Consider the following 19391-nt stretch of genomic DNA (forward strand, 5'->3'; position numbering starts at 1 on the left):
GGGACCCCGGGCGTCAGAGCTCAGCGCTCCTGGGACCCCTGCCAGTATCAATCATGCTGCACTTGTCTGCACACCAGCCACGGCTGGGGGTGCTTGTGCACCCCGACCCCTCTCGTCCGCCCCCCTCAGTGTGACGCCAACATACTTTGCAAATTTCACAGTAGCTGCATTCCGAGGCACAAACCCTGTGTGGAACTGGATCTGGAACATCTTCATGGACGCCATCTGCAGGGAGAAAGCGAACAGAAGGTCCTCAGGCCAGGAGCGCGACGCCAGGCCCTTCACGGATGACCAGCTGAGAGCCCCACGCCGGGCTCCAGGGCCGGGGACACACAGAGGCTGGGGCAGCGCCCTCGCCAACAAGCGGCTCCTTGGGCCCGTGGGGAGGCTCTGGCTGCAGTCCCCTCTGCCCCTGCCACACAGGTGGGGACACAGAGCTCTCACCGCGCTTAGAGAACCAAGCTCGCCCACGAGCCCGGGGCCGCCCGGCGCCCGCTCACCTTAGCCTGCAGCCTTCCTCCCAGGGTGGACCTCGCGTGATAGATGATGATAAGCACGTCTCCCTGGACCGTTATGCCCAGGGGAATGACCGCTTTGCCATCCTCGATCTTAAAATCCCTGGAGAACAGAACCAAGAAAAGCAGTGCACTTGGGTACGAGGCGCACCGTTCTGATTAACTGCGACCCACAGCGCCAGTTTCTTCTTGCCTCGCGGGTCTTCTGCCAAGTGACGCCAGGCGTGGGGGGAGGATGGCCCAGGAGAGGACTTCCAAGGAGCCGCCCAGCACGAAGACCCCGCGAGCTCCCCCACAGGCCCCGCCGGCCCCGCCTCCATGCCCCCCGCCCAGCCGCAGCCCCAGAGCACAGTTCCCTCCTCGACGGCCCCCAGAGGATGAGGCCGCAGGGCAAGGAAGGGCCTGAGCCCCGAGCCCACCTCAGCTTGTCGTACTCCTGGGACGTGGTGGTCATGCGCTCGTCCCCCACGTAGACCTCGCAGAAGGGCCGGCAGCCGCTCCGCTGCTTGCTGAACAGGGGCACAGGCGTCATGACCACGGCCCTCACCAGGATGGGCTTGCTGTGGGGCGTGATGGGCTCCTCTGCCACCATGTCGCACATGTACTCGATGTACCTGGAGGGCAGGAGGCACACCATGTCACACGCGTGTTCTGTGCAGGAAACGGGCGTCTCACGCGTGCTCCGTGCTCGGCCCGCGCACCGCGTCACACACTTGCTCTGTGCAGCCCACACACCACACGCGTGCTCCATATGTGCCCACGTGCCACGGCGCATCCGTGCTCCGTGGCTCTGGAGCCCATCAGGCCGCCAGTCTTTTTTCAATCGCACGTGAGCCTCTCACGCTATAAATTTCACTAAAAGCAACGCTCCAGTGTCATCTCACGAACCTTATGTTGTGATTTTCATTCAGTTCAAAATATCTTTAAATTTCCCTTGAGACTTCCTCTCTGACTCACGGGCTACTCATAGGTAGATTGTTTCACTTTGAGATATTTAAGGCTTTCCAAAGCCACCTTGCTGTCACCAATTTCTGGGTTAATTCCACGATGGTCTGGGAACATATCTGGTATGATTTCTGTTCTTCCCCATCCGTTGCGGTTTAAGAGCCCGGAACATGACCCTTCTTTCCAAGGGCTCTGCACGCACGTTTCTGTCGTGGGTGCCCTCCGTGGCTCTGAACCGACCTGCCGGCTTGTCCCACTGGTCACTGCCAGGGACGCTGTGACCGTCCACGTCCTGCTCTGTGGACTTGGAATCGGCTCCGCCAGCTCCCTTCGGGGGTTCCGCGGCTCCTCTCCGTGGCACCGCCGCAGGGCGTCCGTCTCCTGCACGGGTCTAACCCGTCTCCCGGGGAGGGGCAGGAGCCGTGACTGGCTTCAAACTGACAGCAGTCGACACTCCGTCTCGCCAGAGCACTCTGGCCGCTCCCGACGGCCGCGGTGGAGACGGCCGCGTGGCAGGAGACACGGGTGCCTCTCGCCGACAGCAAGAAGCCAGGACACCACAACCCACGTCCACAGCCCACAGCCTGACTGAGCTTGGAAGCAGATTCAAAACTGAAGAAGGAGAAGGACATGCCCCTGAGTCAAGGCTGAGCGGGACGCCTGACCCGCAGGGACGGAGGGCACAACACGGGTGTTTCAGCAGCGGAGCCTGTCGCACGTGCCCTGCACCCAACCCTCCTCCACCCCCGCCGTCAGTGCTACGGTGCAGGCCCGCAGGCAGCGTGTGCTCGGCGAGGGGCCCAACACACAGGGGACACTGAACCGGCTTCCCGGCCAGCTGGCCACCCGCCTGCCTCTCCAGCCTCGGCTTCTCCTTCCTGATCTCCTGGGTCACCCGAGCACGTCCCAGGCCGCCGCTCGCATCCTCTGCTGACGTAATGACGGCCCTTGAGAAGAACCTTCACTGTTTGCACCTCCACTCCCGCCGCCCACCTTCCGGAGCTCCTGTGCGTGGCTCTCGGCAGTGTGAACGCCAGAAGCCGAAGTGGGTTTTCCGTGTGTGTGTTTTGTTCTGAGTCCCACTTGGTGTCCTCTGAGCTTCTTGGGTTCGACGTCTGCCGTTAATTTGGGGAAATTCTCAGCAACGCCTCCTCCGTGCTCCCCCTTCCTGCTCCGTCTCCCCCGGGGGCCCCAGTGGTGCGTCTGTCAGACCATCTGAGATGGCCTGACGGGTGTTTCGGTGAATGACATCTACAGACCCCTCCGAGGTCGCGGCCCTCTCCGTTTGGGTCTTCCTTGCTCCTCCCCGCCCCCACCCCCGTCATCAGAGTCTTGAACGCACAGACCGGCGACCAGCGACTCCAAACGTCCCGTCACGGTTCCGGGTCTCAAGGGAAGGCTGCTTCGTCCGTCTGTCCCCAGGAGATGACCTCGTGCCCCCTGAGCAGCGGCCTCCCTCTCTGACCTGTCCTGCAGGGCACAGACCACCCCCCGCCGAGTGCCCTGTGGGTGGGTGCCTGTCCCTCCTTGGATTGGGGGTGAGCCGATGGCTCCAGGATGGCTCTTCTCCAACAGGTTTGAAAAAGTCGTGCATCTGAAGCGGGCACCGCTCTTTTTTAAGCTGTTGGGGCGGGCGGGGGATGACGCTCTCTACACCTGCACGTCTCCAAGGAAGCAGCCTGGGGTCTGCTGGGGGCCCCGGGGCCAGGCACACACCAGCAACAACGATACTCTCCTGGCTCTGACCCCCGACTCTGAGCGCTCCTGAGCGGCACCCCAAGCTGTTGGGGAACCACGGATGTGCCCAGATTACGGGAAGGTGACACGCTGAAAGGGTCGGCAGCCTGTCACCCACGCTCGGCGGCGCAGCCCTTGCTCCGCGGTGCAGCCCTTGCTCCGCCATGCCTTCTGCATGATGGACAGGCCCCCCCCCCCCCGAGCCACACGGAAGACACGACCGCGTGCCGGCTGTCTCGGGGTACGCCCTGCCCCCGGGCAGCGAGCCACGGGGTGGGCCTCACAAGCAGGAGTGGGTCAACCACCCCACGCCGCCATCAAGGCAGTGCAGCCACCCCGAGTGGGAGGAATGACCACAACGGCCCCTCACTGGCCTGGACGCCTTCCCGATCTCCCTGCCAGGGCAGGGGAGGGAGGCAGCAGGGCCGAGGAGGCCCCGGCTCTCCCCACTCTTGGGCCCTGTGTTGTTCACGCCAAGGCCCTCCCCATAGAGGTAGGAGATGCTCCCCCAGTACCCGAGGGGAGTGAGCAACTCCTCAGGCCTGGGCGTGAGGCTCCCCTCTCGCTGCAAGGTGGATGGAAGTGGGGAAGGCGGTCTGGGAGCAGGCAGTGGCCCCAGGGGGCAGGGGGCGGGCGGTGGCCAGCTGCAGCCCCGGGAAACCATCTCCTGTAAGTCGTCAGCAGAGACAGCCTAGAAGCTGTGTGTCTCACAGACCCTGACGTGGAGGACACACAGCGGTGCTGCCACACAGCTCCCAGATGCCACTTCCCCTACCGAATGGAGCCACCAGGCCACGTGTGCAGGGGCGGCCCCAGCGCCAGCGAGCAAGTGACCTCACGCGCTAGGAAAGCTGGCGCCCAGGCGCCGGGCAGAGGCGCAGCCCCGCTGCTCGGGAGCCCCGACAGGGCAGAGAGGCGGCCGCCCCGACTGCGCACGCAGGCCCGTGCTCCATCCAACGCCAAGGTCCACACTCGCGTGAAACCCTGCCGTCTCCCAGCGCCCACAGCTACGACCTGGCCACGGTGACGCCGCACCCAGGCCCCACGGCGGACGCCATACCTTTTGTGGGACGGCCAGATGCCCGGCGGGCAGCGCTTCATACTGAACATGTACACGGCAGCCTCCGCGGTGCTGAAGAGCCGGCAAAAGCACAGGAAAGAGCAGACGGCCACGGCAGACGCGGCCCTCCCATCCTAGGACAGAGGCACGGGGCAGGCTCAGGCGGCACTCACTCCCCCGGAGAGTCAGGGCCTGCGCCTGCGGCCGGGGCTCATCAGGGAACTCAGGAAAACCCACCTGATGAGGTGAGCATTCAGGGAGCGGACAGAACACAGGCTCCGCAGCAGAAGGCACGAGGCGGCCGAACACGTGCTGCTCTGTGTCAGGGTCCCCACCCGACCTCAGCGCTCGGCACGTCCATGCTCACCCTCACGAACCCTCTGCAGTGCCACCCCTGGTGTGATGGTCACCCACACCAGGACGGCAGTACTGACCTTCGAGGGCGGGTTCTGGCAGGTGCCCCACTGGGTGTGATACCCACAAACCCTCAGCCCCAGGATGGGCTCAGAGACGGGGTCCCAGGAGGCAGGCTGGCCTCTGTACGTGGGTGCTGCCACGAGGGGGCCTGCACCTTCCATAAAAGGGGTGGGGGGGGGACCCTCAGTGAGGGCAGTCTTCTGCCAGAAGGCCCTGCTGCCAGGGACCCGGCTGTGACCCACAGAAGGTGCCAGGAGCCGCCTGGGCCGCCAGCCGCAGACCCCAGGGCAGAACTGCTGCTCCCGGGAGTGGTGGGCGCCGGGGTCACCACTCGGGACACCCGGCCGCCCCCGCCTGACCCTCTGGATGTCCCCTCTGTCCCTTGAGTGTCCCAGGGCAGGGCAGCGTGCTCACCATGCAGTGCACCACGCAGACGTTCCCGGGGTCCTGGCGCAGCCAGGCGTGCATGTTCCTGCAGAGGCTGTACAGGCTACGGAGGCTCGGGGCCCGCCGGGCTGCCCAGCCACACTCGGAGACCTGCAGGGAGGGCAGCTCGCCAGCCGGGGCGCAGACACACGGGCCCCACCCAAAGCACCCCACCACCCCCACATCAAGTGCCGCCCCCCGGCCCCCAGGTGCGCGACAGGACTCGGGAGCCAGGCTCTGGCAGACGTGGCAGAAGGAGCGCAGCACCTGCCCTGTCTGCGCTCTGGGTCAGTATAAATACTGTAAAAAGCGTCCACGTCCCGCGCGTTTAGCCGCCCAGGAAACTGCGTGGTCTCGCGTTCCCTCTGGAGGCACCTCAGGCTCAGCGATCCTCGGGGACCCCCGATAAGACCCCGCCCCTTCCATGCCGTGTCAGGCTGAGCATCAGCCAGAGCCCGCGCTCACCCGGTTGTGGAACTTGGAGGCCCGGTACGTCCTCGGGGACAGGTTGTAGACAGCATAGCGGCCCGGGTGCTTTGAGTCCAGAAACAACCGCACGTCTTCGATGTTGTTCTTGATGGCCGACTCCACGCCTTCCGCCGGGAATGACATCACTGCAAGAGAGGAGCCCCTGCAACCTCTACAACCACAGGCCGGACGGTCGGGCACGCACGGGGACCTGCTCCTCGTGGCTGCTGACCCGAAGGTACGGTGAGTCCTGAGAAGGGGCGGAGCAGCGGCCTACAAGCCCCGCCCCACCACCCATCACATCCTCTGGGATCCCCAGACGGTGCCCCGAGACCCTCCTGAGACGCAGCTTCTGCCGCAGAGCCTGAAGCACCACAGGATCTCCCCAAGCATCTAGATTGTGGTTTTTGCCTGGAGACCCACATTTTAATACGTGTGGCCTCGCATTATTTCCCTCATGACCTCAGCGTTTCAGAAGGTTCCAGACCAGGGGGAGAAGCTGGGTTGACACTGGCATTATCCACCGCAGGGCCTAGAGGCACACTGGATGCAGGGATGGACACCCTAGGCTACATCTCGGGCGAGTGAGTGGCTGCCCAAGAGGCCAGAATCCCACGCACCGTCCTCAGACAGGAAAGAACCAGAAGTTCATCCTTATGGTTAAAGCTGGCAAACGTACCTGCAATTCTGGATGTGATGTAAGAAATATCCAAATCTCCCTTTGCATAACTGGAATTAAAAAAAAAAAAGGGGCACTTGGTTATTATAGGAAATGTCTACAGTTTATTCACAAGAGCTTAAACTGAAGCAAGTCCTTGAGAGGCCGGGGCGGGTGGGGGTGGCCCTCACCGTTCAGGCTGCAGCTCCCGGGGACACTGTACGTGCACGTTGTCAGTGTGCACGTGTGTACCTGGGTGACTGCGTGCATGCATGTGTGGGCATGTGTGGAGCTGACATCTACCTAAGAGGTGGATGAGAAATTATAAACTGCAAGGGGTGGAGAGGCGGGGGTCCCGATAGGAAGGGTCTTTAATTCTCTTACTACCAGAAGGTGGGACATAAGGAGCTGGTTAGGGAGAGAGATGACAACAAAAATGGAAGACAGAGTTTTCTGACCCAGTACAAAATGTCTGGCTAATGAGAAAAAATTACAAGGCACATGGAATGGCAAAAAGCAGAATCTGAAGAGACAGAACAAGCATCAGAGCCAGACATGGCAGGATGTTGGGATTATCAGACATGGACTTAAAACAACTGTGGTCAATGTGCTGAGGGCTCTAATGGATAAAGTAGACAGCATGGAGGACATATGGGGAATGTGAGCAGAGAGGTGGAAATCCTAAGGAAGAACCAAAAAGAAACGCCAGAGATCAGAGCCCTGCAGCAGAAATGAAGGTTGCCTTTGATGGGCTGATTAGACTGGACACGGCTGAGGAAGGAACCTCTGAGCGAAAGGACATCTCAACAGAGTCCCTGAAAACCCAAAAGCAAAGAGAAAAGGCTGAAAAGAACAGAACAAAACATCTAAGGCCTGTGGGGTTAGAAGGTGTAACATAATGGGAAACCCAGAAGGAAAAGACAGAGAAGAACAGAAGAAATACTGAAACATTTTAACTGAGAATTTCCCCAAATCAATGTCAGACACCAAACCACAGATCCAGGAAGCCCAGAGAACACCCAGCAGGACAAATGCTGGAAAAACTACACCTGGGCATGTCGGTTTCAACTTAGAGAAAATCAAAGATAAAGAAAAAAATCCCAAAGGAGCTGGGGGGGTGGGAGGGGAGGGGGACACTTTACCTACAGGGAAACTGAGATAAGAATTACATCTGACCTCTCCTTAGAAACCATGCAAGCAAAGAGTGAAGCAAGATATTTACAGCATTGAGAGAAAAACCAGCAGCCCAGGATTCTGTACGCTGAGAAATTATCCTCCAGAAGTGAGGAGAAGTAAAGACTTTCTCAGGCAGAAATTGGGGGAGTTTGTTGCCAGTAGATCTGCCTTCTAGAAATGTTAAAAAAAAAAAAAGGTCCTTAGAAAGAAGGAAAATGATAAAGGTCGGAAACTCAGATCTACTAAAGAAAGGAAGAGCATCAAAGAAGAAATAAGTGAAAGTAAAATAAAGATATTGATTTTTCTTATTTTTAATTTATCTGATAAGTTTGTTCAAAATAATAATGGCAACAATACACCCAGATAGGTATGCCTATGTACATATTTCACGTATAGACACACATACTCAAACATGCCTGTGTACAAGTGAAATGAACAATGATGCAAGAGCCAGGAGAGAGGAATTAGGATTTCTGTGGCATTATGAAGCACACCCACTGCCTGGGAAGTGATAATATGCTATTTGAAAGTGAACTTGGGTTAGCTGGTAAGTGGGCACACTCTAGGGCAACCACTGAAAACAGCAGAAAAAAGAAGTATAACTGATAAGGTCGAAAGGAGAGAAAAGGGATCGTATAAAATGCTCAATTAAAACCACAGAAGATAGAAAAAGAGCGGAAGACAAAAAAGCACCAAAGAACAACGGCGAAGACTAGAAAACAGTAACAAATAGGGTGGCTATTAATCCAACCCCAGGTGCCGCGGAGACACTGCGGGCTCGGCTGCAGCCCCGTGCAGTGAAGCAAAGGGGCCACGCGGATGGACGTTTTGGTTCCCAGCGCGTCTAAACGTTACGTTCACACAACACTGTGGTCTATTAATGTGCAACAGTGTTATGCCCAACAGACAGTGCCCATCCCTTTAATTAAAAGTGCTTTATTGCTAAGAAATGCTAACCATTGTCTGAGCCTTCAGTGAGTCTCAGCAGTAACATCAAAGACCACTGATTACAGATACCATAACAAATACAATAATGAGGAAATGTTTGAAGTACTTCGAGAATTAACAAAACGGGACACAGAGACACAAAGTGAGCAGATGCTCTTGGAAAAAGGTGCCGACAGACTCGCTTGACGCAGGGCGGCCACAGACCCTCACTGCGTAAGAAGCGCAGTAAAGCAGGGTCGGCCTGTGTACCAATAAACACTTTAAACACCAACGGTCTAAATACACCAATCAACACAGAGCTTGTCAGAGTGGATGAAAATATATGACCCAACTACGCCATCTACGAAGCAATATGAAGCTGAGCATCTCCTTGTAGTTTATTCATAGTTTGTCCCCTGTTCATTTCCTTTAGGCATTTTTCATTCTCCTATTAATTTTCATAATCCACTGTATATAATGGATACTATTCATTTGTGAGTTACATAGTTTGAACGTATTTACTCCCAATCAGTGCCACATCTTTTTGCTAAAGAAATGTGTTTTTTCAAGGAACAGAGAATTTTTAAGTTAGTTAAATTTATTAACCATTTTCTCCATGGCTTATATATTTTTTGTCACATTTAAGATATCTTCCTTACTCTGGTGTTATAAAAATGTTCCTCTATATTTTATTAGTTTTTCCTAAGAAATTGCTTTTCACAATTAGATCTTTTAACAAATCAGAACTACTGTATTTGGCTGTTATTAGACGGGACCCAATTTTTTCTTCTTCTACACAGCTACCCATGGTCTCAGCAACACAGACCCATGAGTCTGTTATTTTCTTTTAGACTCACGTTTCATGTTTTATACTATCCCTACCTAAGTACATGTCCAGCGTGAGTCTAAACACTTGTAACAACACAACAGATGTTTGAAAAAAATTGATAAAGAACAGGGTTTGTCTCTTCTTATTTTTAAAAACATTGCCGGCAATTTTGGATAACTTACATGTGAATTTTGAGATTGAAATCTGTGGAAACGACATCAGGATTTTTATTTTTATTGCAAAGAATTTATAGATTAACTGAGGAGCAACACGACCTTTACGATATGAATTCTCCTACACGTAAAGACGGCGCACTTCCCCACTCCTGTCTAATGTTTCGGTCGTCAGTGTCAGCAGGGTGCGGGGGCAGCATGCGGTGCCCTGCACAGGCCAGGCCTGAGCAGGGGTCAGTCGCGCTGCCGCGGGAACCCCCCGCCGCCCTGTGCAGCCAGCAGGAGAGTCAGCACCACGGAGACCAACTGTCCCCAAACTGACCATGAAGTAGATAAAACGCTACACCCTCAATGACCGCGCAGGCAACTTGACAGGTTTATTCCAGAATTCACGTGAAGAAACAGATGAGTGAGAACGGCCAATGTGCTTGGGGGGAGGGAGGAAGGCCTGTCGCCCAGACAACAGAGCGCGGGGCCGCGGGGCCGAGAGGGGCTCGCAGGACAACCCAGGACAGCGCCCGGCTTGGTCGTCGGCAGAGGGGCTGCGCCTGTCAGGGGGGAGTGAGCAAGAATCGAGAAAAGTCCCCAGAGGGAGGTCCAGGTGGATTAAAAAGCCAAATGTGCAACAACAAAGCTATTAAAAGGTACATTTACAGTAAATTCAGACATTTAAAATGTGTGTGTGTTTTTTTTCCACCACGCCGCGTGGCTTGTGGGATCTTAGTTGATCCCTGACCAAGGATCGAACCCGGGCCCTCGGCAGTGAAAGCACGGAGTCCTAACCACTGGACCGCCAGGGAAGTCCCTAAGATGTGTTTTAAATCAGGTCTGATCTATTTACAACTTGGGGCACGAAAGGCTTCCTAAACGAGAAGACAGACGGAAAGGGAACTGTGAAGAACTTGTGTTTTAATTAAAACGAGCAACAGACAAGAAGAAAGCATTTGCCGTGCTTACCCTGTATGAAAAAGCTAGTCTATAGAATGTAATGTAAAATCAGTAAGAAAAACAAAAACCCAACATGAAAAAGAGAGCAGGGTAAGAGCAGCAGTTCACGGGGACACGCGGCCAGAGGTTCGCGTCCCCGGGCCCACGGGGCTCCACATGGGATACCTAGTGCTGGGGAAGCTGGCGGGGCCTGGCCACCCACCCCGCTGTCCCCGAGGGGCCGGGGCACCCGTGGCAGTGGGGAGGGGCAGGTCAACACTGAGAGTGCAGACACCGCCGGGCTGGGAACTCGGGGTGCCTGGTGTGGGCGTCTGTGAGGACCTGGCACAGGGGCTCTAGGACGTGTGGACGTGTAGGGTCTGACCTAAAACTGGTGAGAAACAAATGAGACCACAGACAGGTGAGGGCTCAGGGTCAGGCCCACAAGCCAAACACGCCTCTTGGAGGCCACATGGGACAGGCTGCACACGCGGGGACGGTCCTCCTCCGGATAGACCCCAGGACTCCTGGGTCCACATACCCTGAGATGAAGGTCCTGCCTGCGGCCGAGGGGCTGGCAGTGGCCCTGGAGGGTCTCCATCACCAGGCCCTAACTGGACCTTCCTGTGGCAGGCCTGAAGCCCAGCACACAGGGCTCCGCCTGGAGGACCCCCTCAGTGAGCTCAAGCACCGTGGACGCTGCGCCTCTCTGACCCTGCAGGGTGAAGGCCGTTTCCACGTGGATCCTCTGCTCGTTTGTGGGTTTGGCGAACAAAGAACCAGGAAGCGTTCGCTGCAAATGTGCAAGCCTGTCACTGCTGGGATGCTTCCCGCTCCAGCCAGCATCCTTAGAGACCAGGTCCCCGTGCCTGGGTCCTTCCCTGTGACGGGGACGGCAGGGTGGGGTGGCCTCCCTGCTTTCAGGGAAGCCCCGGGGTCCAGCCCACCGCCTCCTGGCCTCGTGGAGGCCGCCCCTTCTGTGGGAAGGGCAGTTACAGGTCACCGTCCAGGGCCGGGGCTGTCACCGTCCCTGGGCCTTCTCAGTGGGGAGTCCCCAAATGAATGAGCTCACACTGTATTTCTAAACCAACTTCACAAACACAGGGGCTCACAGACTTCTTTCACTTCCGGCAGGCGTCCTGGGCGAAAGGCGGTACCCAGCCTGCCCCTGGTCCTCAGAGGGGCTGCAGGCAAGGCTAGCCCCGGCAGGCGTCCGGCGAGAGCAGGAGGGCTCTCCCCGTTCTCACGACTGACAGGAGTGGCCATGCGCCCCAAACGCTTGTAGAAAACGTGGTCCATGCGGAGACCTGCAGCCTGGGGAGCCGAGGGCTCAAGTGCCCCATGAGCAGCCCCACGGGCCCCAGTCTGTGGGGCCCGTCCTCGCAGCTCGGCTGGGAATTCAGTGGGTCCGTCAGTCTGTCCGTGACTCCACGGGGAGCTGAGCTGTGTCCTTTCTCTGAAACAACTCGCAGCTACAAGGACCGCTCGGCAGTGGGTCTCATGTGTCCTCCGGAGATTCAGGACCCTGGGGGTGGTCTTGGGACCCGACGCACACACCTTTCCCCTTACTCTAGGAAACCCCCGTTCCTACTCCTACGGGGACCTGCCCTCAGGTGTGTGCGGCACCATGCCACCATGTGGCCTGGTTGTGCCACCAGCCTGAGGCACATCAGGCTCACTAACGTGGCTGTGAGTCAAGTCGGGCGTGAAGGCAGCTAAATCCGGGCAGAGCACTGTCACCCCCACCCTCACAGGCAACTCTCAGGCCCGACCATTCACCCGAAACTCTGCTTTTCAGAACACGAGCAGGTACGTGATGCCCAGCGCGCCGCCCCCACCCCCAGGTGCCCATCATCATGGTTCCTGGGTGCAGAGGCCGGGGCAGCGTCCATTCTCCTCCCAGCAGCCTCCCCCGAGGCCAGGGACGCTGGGCCCACTAGAGACCTGGGGGGGTGGGGAGATGGCGTCTCAGCCGTGTGGGAACTTGGTTTCTTTCCTTGGGCGAGGCCGAGTGGCTTCTCTCACGTCCTGTTGATTGTCGTCGGGTCTGCCATTCCAGCCCGGGTCAGCCCCGAGACCCCATGATGAACCCCGCTGGGAGGAAGATGGGAGGACATGAGTGGGGCCGTGGGACCCACTGCCCTGACGTCTCCCCAGTCGGCAGAAAGTATGGGGACGGCCGCGGGCCGGGGTGCGGCCACACGCACGCAGAGCAGCCTGCTCAGCGCCGTCACATGATATCACCCCGCCCTGAGAGCGCAGCTGCAGGAACACCATGGGCAGGTGATAGGTAAGCGCCGAGCAGTCACCTCCGCCCGTCCACGCCCCGTCCGGGACCCTCTGGCCTTCGCACCCAGAGCCTCGGCCCACATGACTGCTTCCGTCTCCATGGACAAGACTCCGGAGAGCCGGGCACCATAAATGCACAGTCGTACATCTGACCCTTCCACCAGCTACGAGGTGCAGTCCGGGGTGTTGCAAAGGGCCACAGACGCAGGTGCGAGCAGGCACCCTGCACTGCCGGACCCCTGCGCTCAGTGGGAATTGAGTTTCTTCTCGTCACGTAAGGTCACATCAGAGGCAAAGCACACGGGGGCCACGGAGCCCACCGACAGCAGCACACACACGTGTGCACGCACACGCTAGCTCTCACACACAACACACGTGTGCTCCCATGCACGCACGTGCTCACACGTGGGCACACTCGTGCACAACCCGTGGGCTGTTGCTTGTGTCGCCAACAGTTGTGGACACAAAACAATGATCACGGCACAAAGAAAATGAGGCCAAGGCCCGCACGACTTGTGGAGGACCACGGGGCTCACAGACACGACAAACCACTGCCCCTGCCCCTGGACGAGGCAGGTGACACGTCAGAGGTAACCCCCAACGCTCCCGGAAACTCCCTGGTCAAAGCCGAGACCGCTCGGAGGACGGCACGAACAGGTCATGTACTGTGGTCACGGTCTCCGTGGACAGGGCCCCCCCTCAGGGAAGGGGATGCGGCCCGGAGCCAGCGCGTCTGCTTTCCCACCGTGCTCCCTCCACTGAGGGGGAAGAAGCGCAGCCGGGGACCGATGGCTGAGCCCACGCAGGGGGGCCGGGCTGGCGCTGAGCACGGGCCGCTCACCCACGGCCCCAAGGGCGGGTTCGGCCAGGCTTGGAGGCAGGGCCACACCCAGGGTCCCGAAAGCTCACCGCAGAGAACCCACGAGCCGGTGCGCCCTCGACTCACTTGGCAACGGACTGGATGACCTTGGAGGAGGTGTCCTTGATGTTGGTGAAGAGGCGCTCGGTGCTGCCCCGTAGGATGTCCAGGAGCCCGCCATAGGGCTGGTCGTACTCGGCGACCACCAGGCCTGCAAGCAGAGACGAGCCTTAGGATGTGGCAGGGCCCGCCAGAGCCACCAGCACCTGCAGCGGCCACGCGTCCCCTGACCCAGCCACCAGCGTTCCGCATCCAGGCGCAGCGCCCGCGGAGCGTGCAGCCAGGCACCCCGGGCCCTCTCGCAGGGCAGGACCTGGACACCATCGGCGGGCCGGAGCCTCTGGGCGCACGCGGCGTCCCTGGCTCCAGGACGTTCACCCCACTCACTCTGAGTGCTCGCTGGACACCAGCAGGGACCTCGCCACTGACAGACACGTGCCAGGGCCCAGCCAGGGCCACCAGCCCGCCCCCGAGGTACAGACACGCCGGCACACACAGAGGCCGCAGACGCACGGCGGAGGGGAGAGCGTGGGAGCAGGGCCGTGCGGGCACAGAAAGGCCACGGGAGCCGCAGCTCAGTGGGTCTGCGGGGGAGCGGCCTCCTGGCCGCCGCCCTGATGAGACCAGAGCGGTGGCCCACGAGGGCTCAGAGACCCCAGGGCCCTGGGGTGCGGGCTGCAGCGGTGGCTGTGGAGGCGCAGAGAGCGGGGGCGGTCTGCGGCCTCTCCGCCACCCGGGCCCTGCCTGCGCGACGCCTTCGCCGGGCGCCCCATGCGCGTGTGCGGCGTGGTCTCGGCGCCTCGAGGTGGCCCCATGGCACTGGTGGGCAAGGGGCCAGGACACAGGCTGGCCAGCTGCCGAGTGACCCCCGGGGCCGAGAGCTGCGGGAGGACCTGGGAGGTGGGCTCCGTGCCCCAACAGCGAGGTGGGCAGCGGCCTCGGGGGCACAGGGCAGAGGCAGGTCCTGGCAGGACTCCCGGGAGTTTCCTGGGCCGGGGCGCTGAGCCCTGGCTGCAGCCCACCTCCCGGGACACACCGCGTGGCACCAGCACTGGACATCCAGACCCGCCCAGCACGCTGGACGGTCGGAGCGCGAACCCCTCAGCAAACACGCCCGAGGCGTGAGAAAAGCCCACCAGCCCCACTTCTCCTGCTGCCAGAACCGTCTCCCCATCTGAGCCCCTCTCCTCAACCAGCGGACTCGGACCCTCTGGTCCCCGGCCCCCCGCACGGCCGCTCTATTTCCTCACATACCTCCTCCCGATGTGCCCGCCCTCACGGTCGCTGTGGGCTGGCCGTGGAAGGCACACCCCCATCTACCTGGGCAGGGGCCGTGCTCACCAGTGACTTGTGGGGGCAGCTGGGCCCGAGGGGCCAGAGGCCGAGGCGGCCACACAGGCAGGCACCCCATAGCCCTGTGGGCCAGCTGCCGGGGCTCGGAGGACCCGGGCTGCCCTGACAGCACAGGGAGGGGACAGCCAGTCCTCGGTCTCTGTTCTCCTTCCTTGTTCTAAACCGCAGCCTGAGTGGCAGCCCCGCTGAGTTCTGGGGGTGCTAGGGAGCCATGAACCTGAGACTGGTCCTGGGGACCCCAAACGTGCAGCCTGCCTCTCGCTGCCGGGCCCCAAGCCCGCAAAAGCAAGACTGGGTGCCCGGCGCATGGCAGGCGCGAGGAGTACTCACCTCCACCGCAGCCGCTGCCTGTGGAGCCCCCAGGAGGGGCCGCGTGCCCGTAGCCTCCATTCTGCTCCAGGAGCTGTAAGGATCCCAACGCAGGTCAGGCACAGCGCACGGCGACACGCGTTTGGGGCACATCGCTCCCCAAGTCCACCCTCCTCCACCTGATTTACTACAAAAGCCACGAAGGAACCTCCCAGTGTCTCGACAAATCTTGGACCCCAGGGCTGATCCTCGGGGTCGCCCGGCTCCATCGCCTTAACAGAGGCGGCAGCCGTGAATGCCGCCACCCACCAAGGCCACAGGCTCTGCCGTCGACACAGGAGCCGGGTGGGGTGCCGCCATGCAGCGGGGCCGCAGGCTGCACAGCGAGGCGCCATCTCCCACGGGCCAAGCCCGAGGCCGGCTGCTGCAACGACACCAAAACCTTTGCGGAGACTTGTGGCGCCCCTGGCGATGGGCTAGGCCGACCCTGGGACGTTGGTGCTGGGCTGAGCCCCACTCGAGTGCCGGCCTCGCACTTGTCTCACTTTAGGTACGTGTAGCTCCACGGCTGCTCTGTTTATAAGTTATATAGAAGTCGCTTTGCGGTTTCTCGTGGGGTTTTAAAAAACGTTCTTTTCAGCAGGTTAACGTTTTACCACGTTAGGCTCAGCAACAAGATATACGTGGTGTGGCTTCTGTGCCCTGTGGTGCATTGGAGGCGACCAGTGTTAATAGGAACGCTCCACAGGGTCTTACAAGCAACACACAGGCTGGCGTGAAGCAGGTGTGTCTGCTAGACTGACCGTGTCTTTTCCTCACAGACCCCCAGTTCTGTGGTTTCATCAGCTACGTGACAGCACACAGCCTCTCCCAAAGCGACTGCAGGCTGCCACACCTCCTCCAAAGTTCCAGGGAACGCGCCCCGAGGCTCGTCGGAGGACGCGTTGCTGCCTCTGGCTCTCCTGAGTCCTTCCCCACACGCCCGTTTATGGATTCAGCCCAATCTCCTATGCGGTGTTTTCCAGGTTTCAGAGTCTATCGGGGCCTGTGTGCCCGTGCTGCCCCGTGGGCGGCTGGCTTCTCTCCCCGCGAGGCCCCGGGCAGAAGAACCCAGAAGGGGTTTAACGTCTGACCCGCAGGCCCTGGGTTCTAGAAGCGCTAAGAGCACAACGTGCTCACGAGCCCCACTGCCCACAGGCCTGTCTCGTTCCACGGGCATCTCCGCCCACACCGCGAAGCAGGGCCAGCAGCACACGCGCAGACTGGCTGCCCCCGGATTATGGCCCCCCCTACGCCACCGGAGCCTCTGCCACCCACCAGGGGCACACGTTTTCTGTAAAGGCCACTGGGCAGCCCAGGCTGACCTCTGACGGCTACCGGCCTCTATGAATCGCACCTACTGGACATCTGGGTCCGCTTCCATCCCCTGCCCGGCCCCCGGCTCTGCTTCGAACTCCGGAGACCCCACATGGCGGCACACTTCTCCTCAGGCGACCCCGCGGCCTGGGGGCTCCTCCATGTGCGAGGGCCGCGAGCCCCCGTGGCGCCGGGTCACCCGGCTCTAAAGCGACGTCGAGACGGTGGGACCGCGTGCAGCACGCAGAGGCCTACCTCGGTGATGGGCGACTTGGGGTTCACGCTGCGGGCGGCCGCGATCTCCTGGAGCTGGTTCACCAGCTCCGTGATGGACAGCCGCTCCTCGGGGTTGACCCTGAGCATGGCACCTAGGGCAGAGGCAGCGTGTGCTCGTCCCGCGGGCGCCGAGGCCGGGGTCCTGGGCGGCAAGCACCACCTGCTCCGCAGGGGCTAGGGACCCCGGAGGCCCCGCGTTTTGCTTACGTTACTGATTTTAAAAGCAAGCGAGGGATGACAACGTGAGGAACAAAATCGCCGGAAGCAGCCACTCGGGACGTGTGTTCACAGGGGTGCCGGGGACGCCGGCAGGTGGGACTTACGGATGAGGCCGTGGAACACGGAGTAGCGTGTGTCATCGGCAGGGATCGCGTACTTCCCGTTGACGATGCGAAGCTTCGCCCCGTCCTCAAACGGGTGCTGCCCGAAGCAGAGCAGGTACAGGATGCAGCCCAGGGCCTGCGGGAGATGGGCAAGGCCTGCTGGGTCTGATCTGTGCCCCCACCCATCTGGCCACGGTCCATGCTTGCCAGGCACAGAGACTATCCCGGTCAGAGTGGCCAACAAACTCCAACCCTTCGCTCTGATCAAAAGGTCCTTCCAAGATGCAAAGTTCCTACAACCCAGTGTGGGGATCTACCGGCCGGCCGGCTGTGCAGAGGGGCACATGGCCGGGCGACTGCAAGGAAGGTGTCCCCGCCATGCTTCTCTGGGCTAACGTGAGCGCTGGGGATGAATCTGGGGGCTGTCGAGGCTCCACGGGGTCGGCCCTGAACCCAAACGTCAGTGTCCCCGCCATGTTTCCACCACAGCACCAGACACGGGAGCATGATGGGGAACCAAACCTGACCAGTGTGTTGGGGGAGCAGCCCATTCTGGGCCCAGACCAGGCCAAGCCCCGGCGCCGACTCCAGACCCGCCTTCCAACTCCCGCGTGTGTGCGTGCACGTGGTTCTTGGGCTGGGACAGGCTGAGGGCGCCCACCTGGGGTTGACCAGCTCATGTGTGTCAAAGAGTCTCCACCTACCCCCAGGACAGGGACTCATATCCACGGCGGGGCTGAGGCCAGACTCGGGCCTGATGGGCCTAGACCATGAGCCTCGAGGCGCGGGGGTTCAGGGCCATCTGTCCCTGCTCTTAGGGACACCAGGGAGGCCGCAGGACACCTCAGACGGGCAGGAGCAGTGCCCTGTGCTCGGCGCTATGCTCCCCGAGCTCTGTACCTGACTCTGAACCAAGGGGTCAGCAGATACCCACTCAGCCAGGCCCCACGCTCACCACATACAGGGACTGCCCTCCATCGATGGGACATGTTCCAGGAGACATGAAGGGTCACCCCAAGTGTGTGGCCCGACCTCACTTTGAGACCCCCTGCAAGGCATCAGGCCCGGCCATCGCTTCGGCCATCACCAGGTCAGCATATAGCTGCAAGGCCATCTGGGAGGTCCTCTATCTGGCCACGTGAACTGTGGCTTCATGAACCCCCGGCCCCGTGAAGGGGCTCCGACCAGTAGAGCTCAGGCCCAAGGGTGCAGGAGCGACCTGTCTCAGGCCCAGAGCCCGCGCAGCACCTGCACCCACTCTGCTACCCACCCCCCGACCCCACCCCACCCCCATCAGCACATCTCTGCTAACAGCATCACAAGGGCCGTTGAAAAAAAGGAAAAACAAGCCAAGAGGAAAAGAGAAGGGAGGCTGAGGGGACCAGCAGGCTGGAGCCTGCACCCCAGGGCCTTGTGCCAGCTGTGGCGGGGCTGCCCACGCACTGCGGGCAAGCGGCCTTACCCAGATGTCCTGCTTCTCGCCAATCGGAAAGTTCGAGTACAAGTCCACGATCTCCGGCGTCCTGTACATGGGAGTCGTGTTCCTGGTGATCTAAGGAAAGGACACAAACGTATCAGAGGAAAAGTCACAGGCGAGTGATAGCCGCCACGTTGCACGGTGGTCCCTGCGCCGCAGCCGCCGGCGCCCGCCAAGAGCCCTGGCCCGGGGCGGTCCCACGAGCAGCTCTGTGGCTGGGCCCCGCCGAGAGGGGGTCAAGGAACACGGGGGCCAGCACGAAGCACGTCTGGGGCATTTCTGCGCCACAGCAACCGTGGACACACAGAACCGTGACCCGTGAAGAGAACGGCGCCCACGAGTCCTCGTCAACAACGAACAGGTGGGGGCTCGGGGCACCAGGTGCGGGAGCGGGACGGGGGCGGGGCTGCGCAGCTCTGCGGATCTGCCCTGGGAAACGTGACTCAGAGCCCCACCAGGCGGCTCCAGCCCGGCCCCCGCTCACGCGGCCAAGGCTTTCCTCCCCCTCAATTCTGCCCACCACCTGGCAGGGAACGTGTCTGCAGCCCCGAGACGTGGGCGCGTCACTGGGAGCGCAGGTCCCGAGGGACAGCAGGGCGCGGGCGGCCAGGAATAGACACCTGCCTGGCGGAGCCTCCACCCAGCGCTCCTCTTCAGAACCCGGCTCCATCTCGGATCGCTCTCTTTGCTTGTGCGGCCTCCGTGGGCTGCTTGTGGGCGTGGGCCGACGGTGGCACCCTCCCTCCCCTGGCCACGGCCGCACGCGTGGGTGTCTGCGCCCGCCCAGCGCCGCCCCCTGCTCACACGTGTTCGGAGCACGCCCACCCGTCT

At 60.6% G+C, this 19391-nt stretch overlaps 1 protein-coding gene across 4 annotated transcripts in view; it reads right to left on the reverse strand.

The window, feature by feature from the left end:
• GAK (cyclin G associated kinase) overlaps nucleotides 1-19391 on the reverse strand; it is a 52361-nt gene that overhangs the window by 14120 nt on the left and 18850 nt on the right. For all 4 annotated transcript variants that reach the window (XM_061191812.1, XM_061191811.1, XM_061191810.1 and 1 more), the window contains 12 exons: nucleotides 18546-18635; nucleotides 17084-17219; nucleotides 16740-16852; nucleotides 15150-15222; nucleotides 13494-13617; nucleotides 6248-6297; nucleotides 5566-5714; nucleotides 5089-5211; nucleotides 4258-4391; nucleotides 935-1129; nucleotides 501-618; nucleotides 146-225 (listed from right to left, as the gene is read on the reverse strand). In XM_061191812.1, the coding sequence (XP_061047795.1) occupies nucleotides 146-225; nucleotides 501-618; nucleotides 935-1129; nucleotides 4258-4391; nucleotides 5089-5211; nucleotides 5566-5714; nucleotides 6248-6297; nucleotides 13494-13617; nucleotides 15150-15222; nucleotides 16740-16852; nucleotides 17084-17219; nucleotides 18546-18635 (1385 nt within the window). The remainder of the gene's footprint in view (nucleotides 1-145; nucleotides 226-500; nucleotides 619-934; nucleotides 1130-4257; nucleotides 4392-5088; nucleotides 5212-5565; nucleotides 5715-6247; nucleotides 6298-13493; nucleotides 13618-15149; nucleotides 15223-16739; nucleotides 16853-17083; nucleotides 17220-18545; nucleotides 18636-19391) is intronic.

The sequence above is a fragment of the Eubalaena glacialis genome, chromosome 5, assembly GCF_028564815.1.
Source record: "Eubalaena glacialis isolate mEubGla1 chromosome 5, mEubGla1.1.hap2.+ XY, whole genome shotgun sequence".
In the NCBI taxonomy this organism is placed as follows: domain Eukaryota; kingdom Metazoa; phylum Chordata; class Mammalia; order Artiodactyla; family Balaenidae; genus Eubalaena; species Eubalaena glacialis.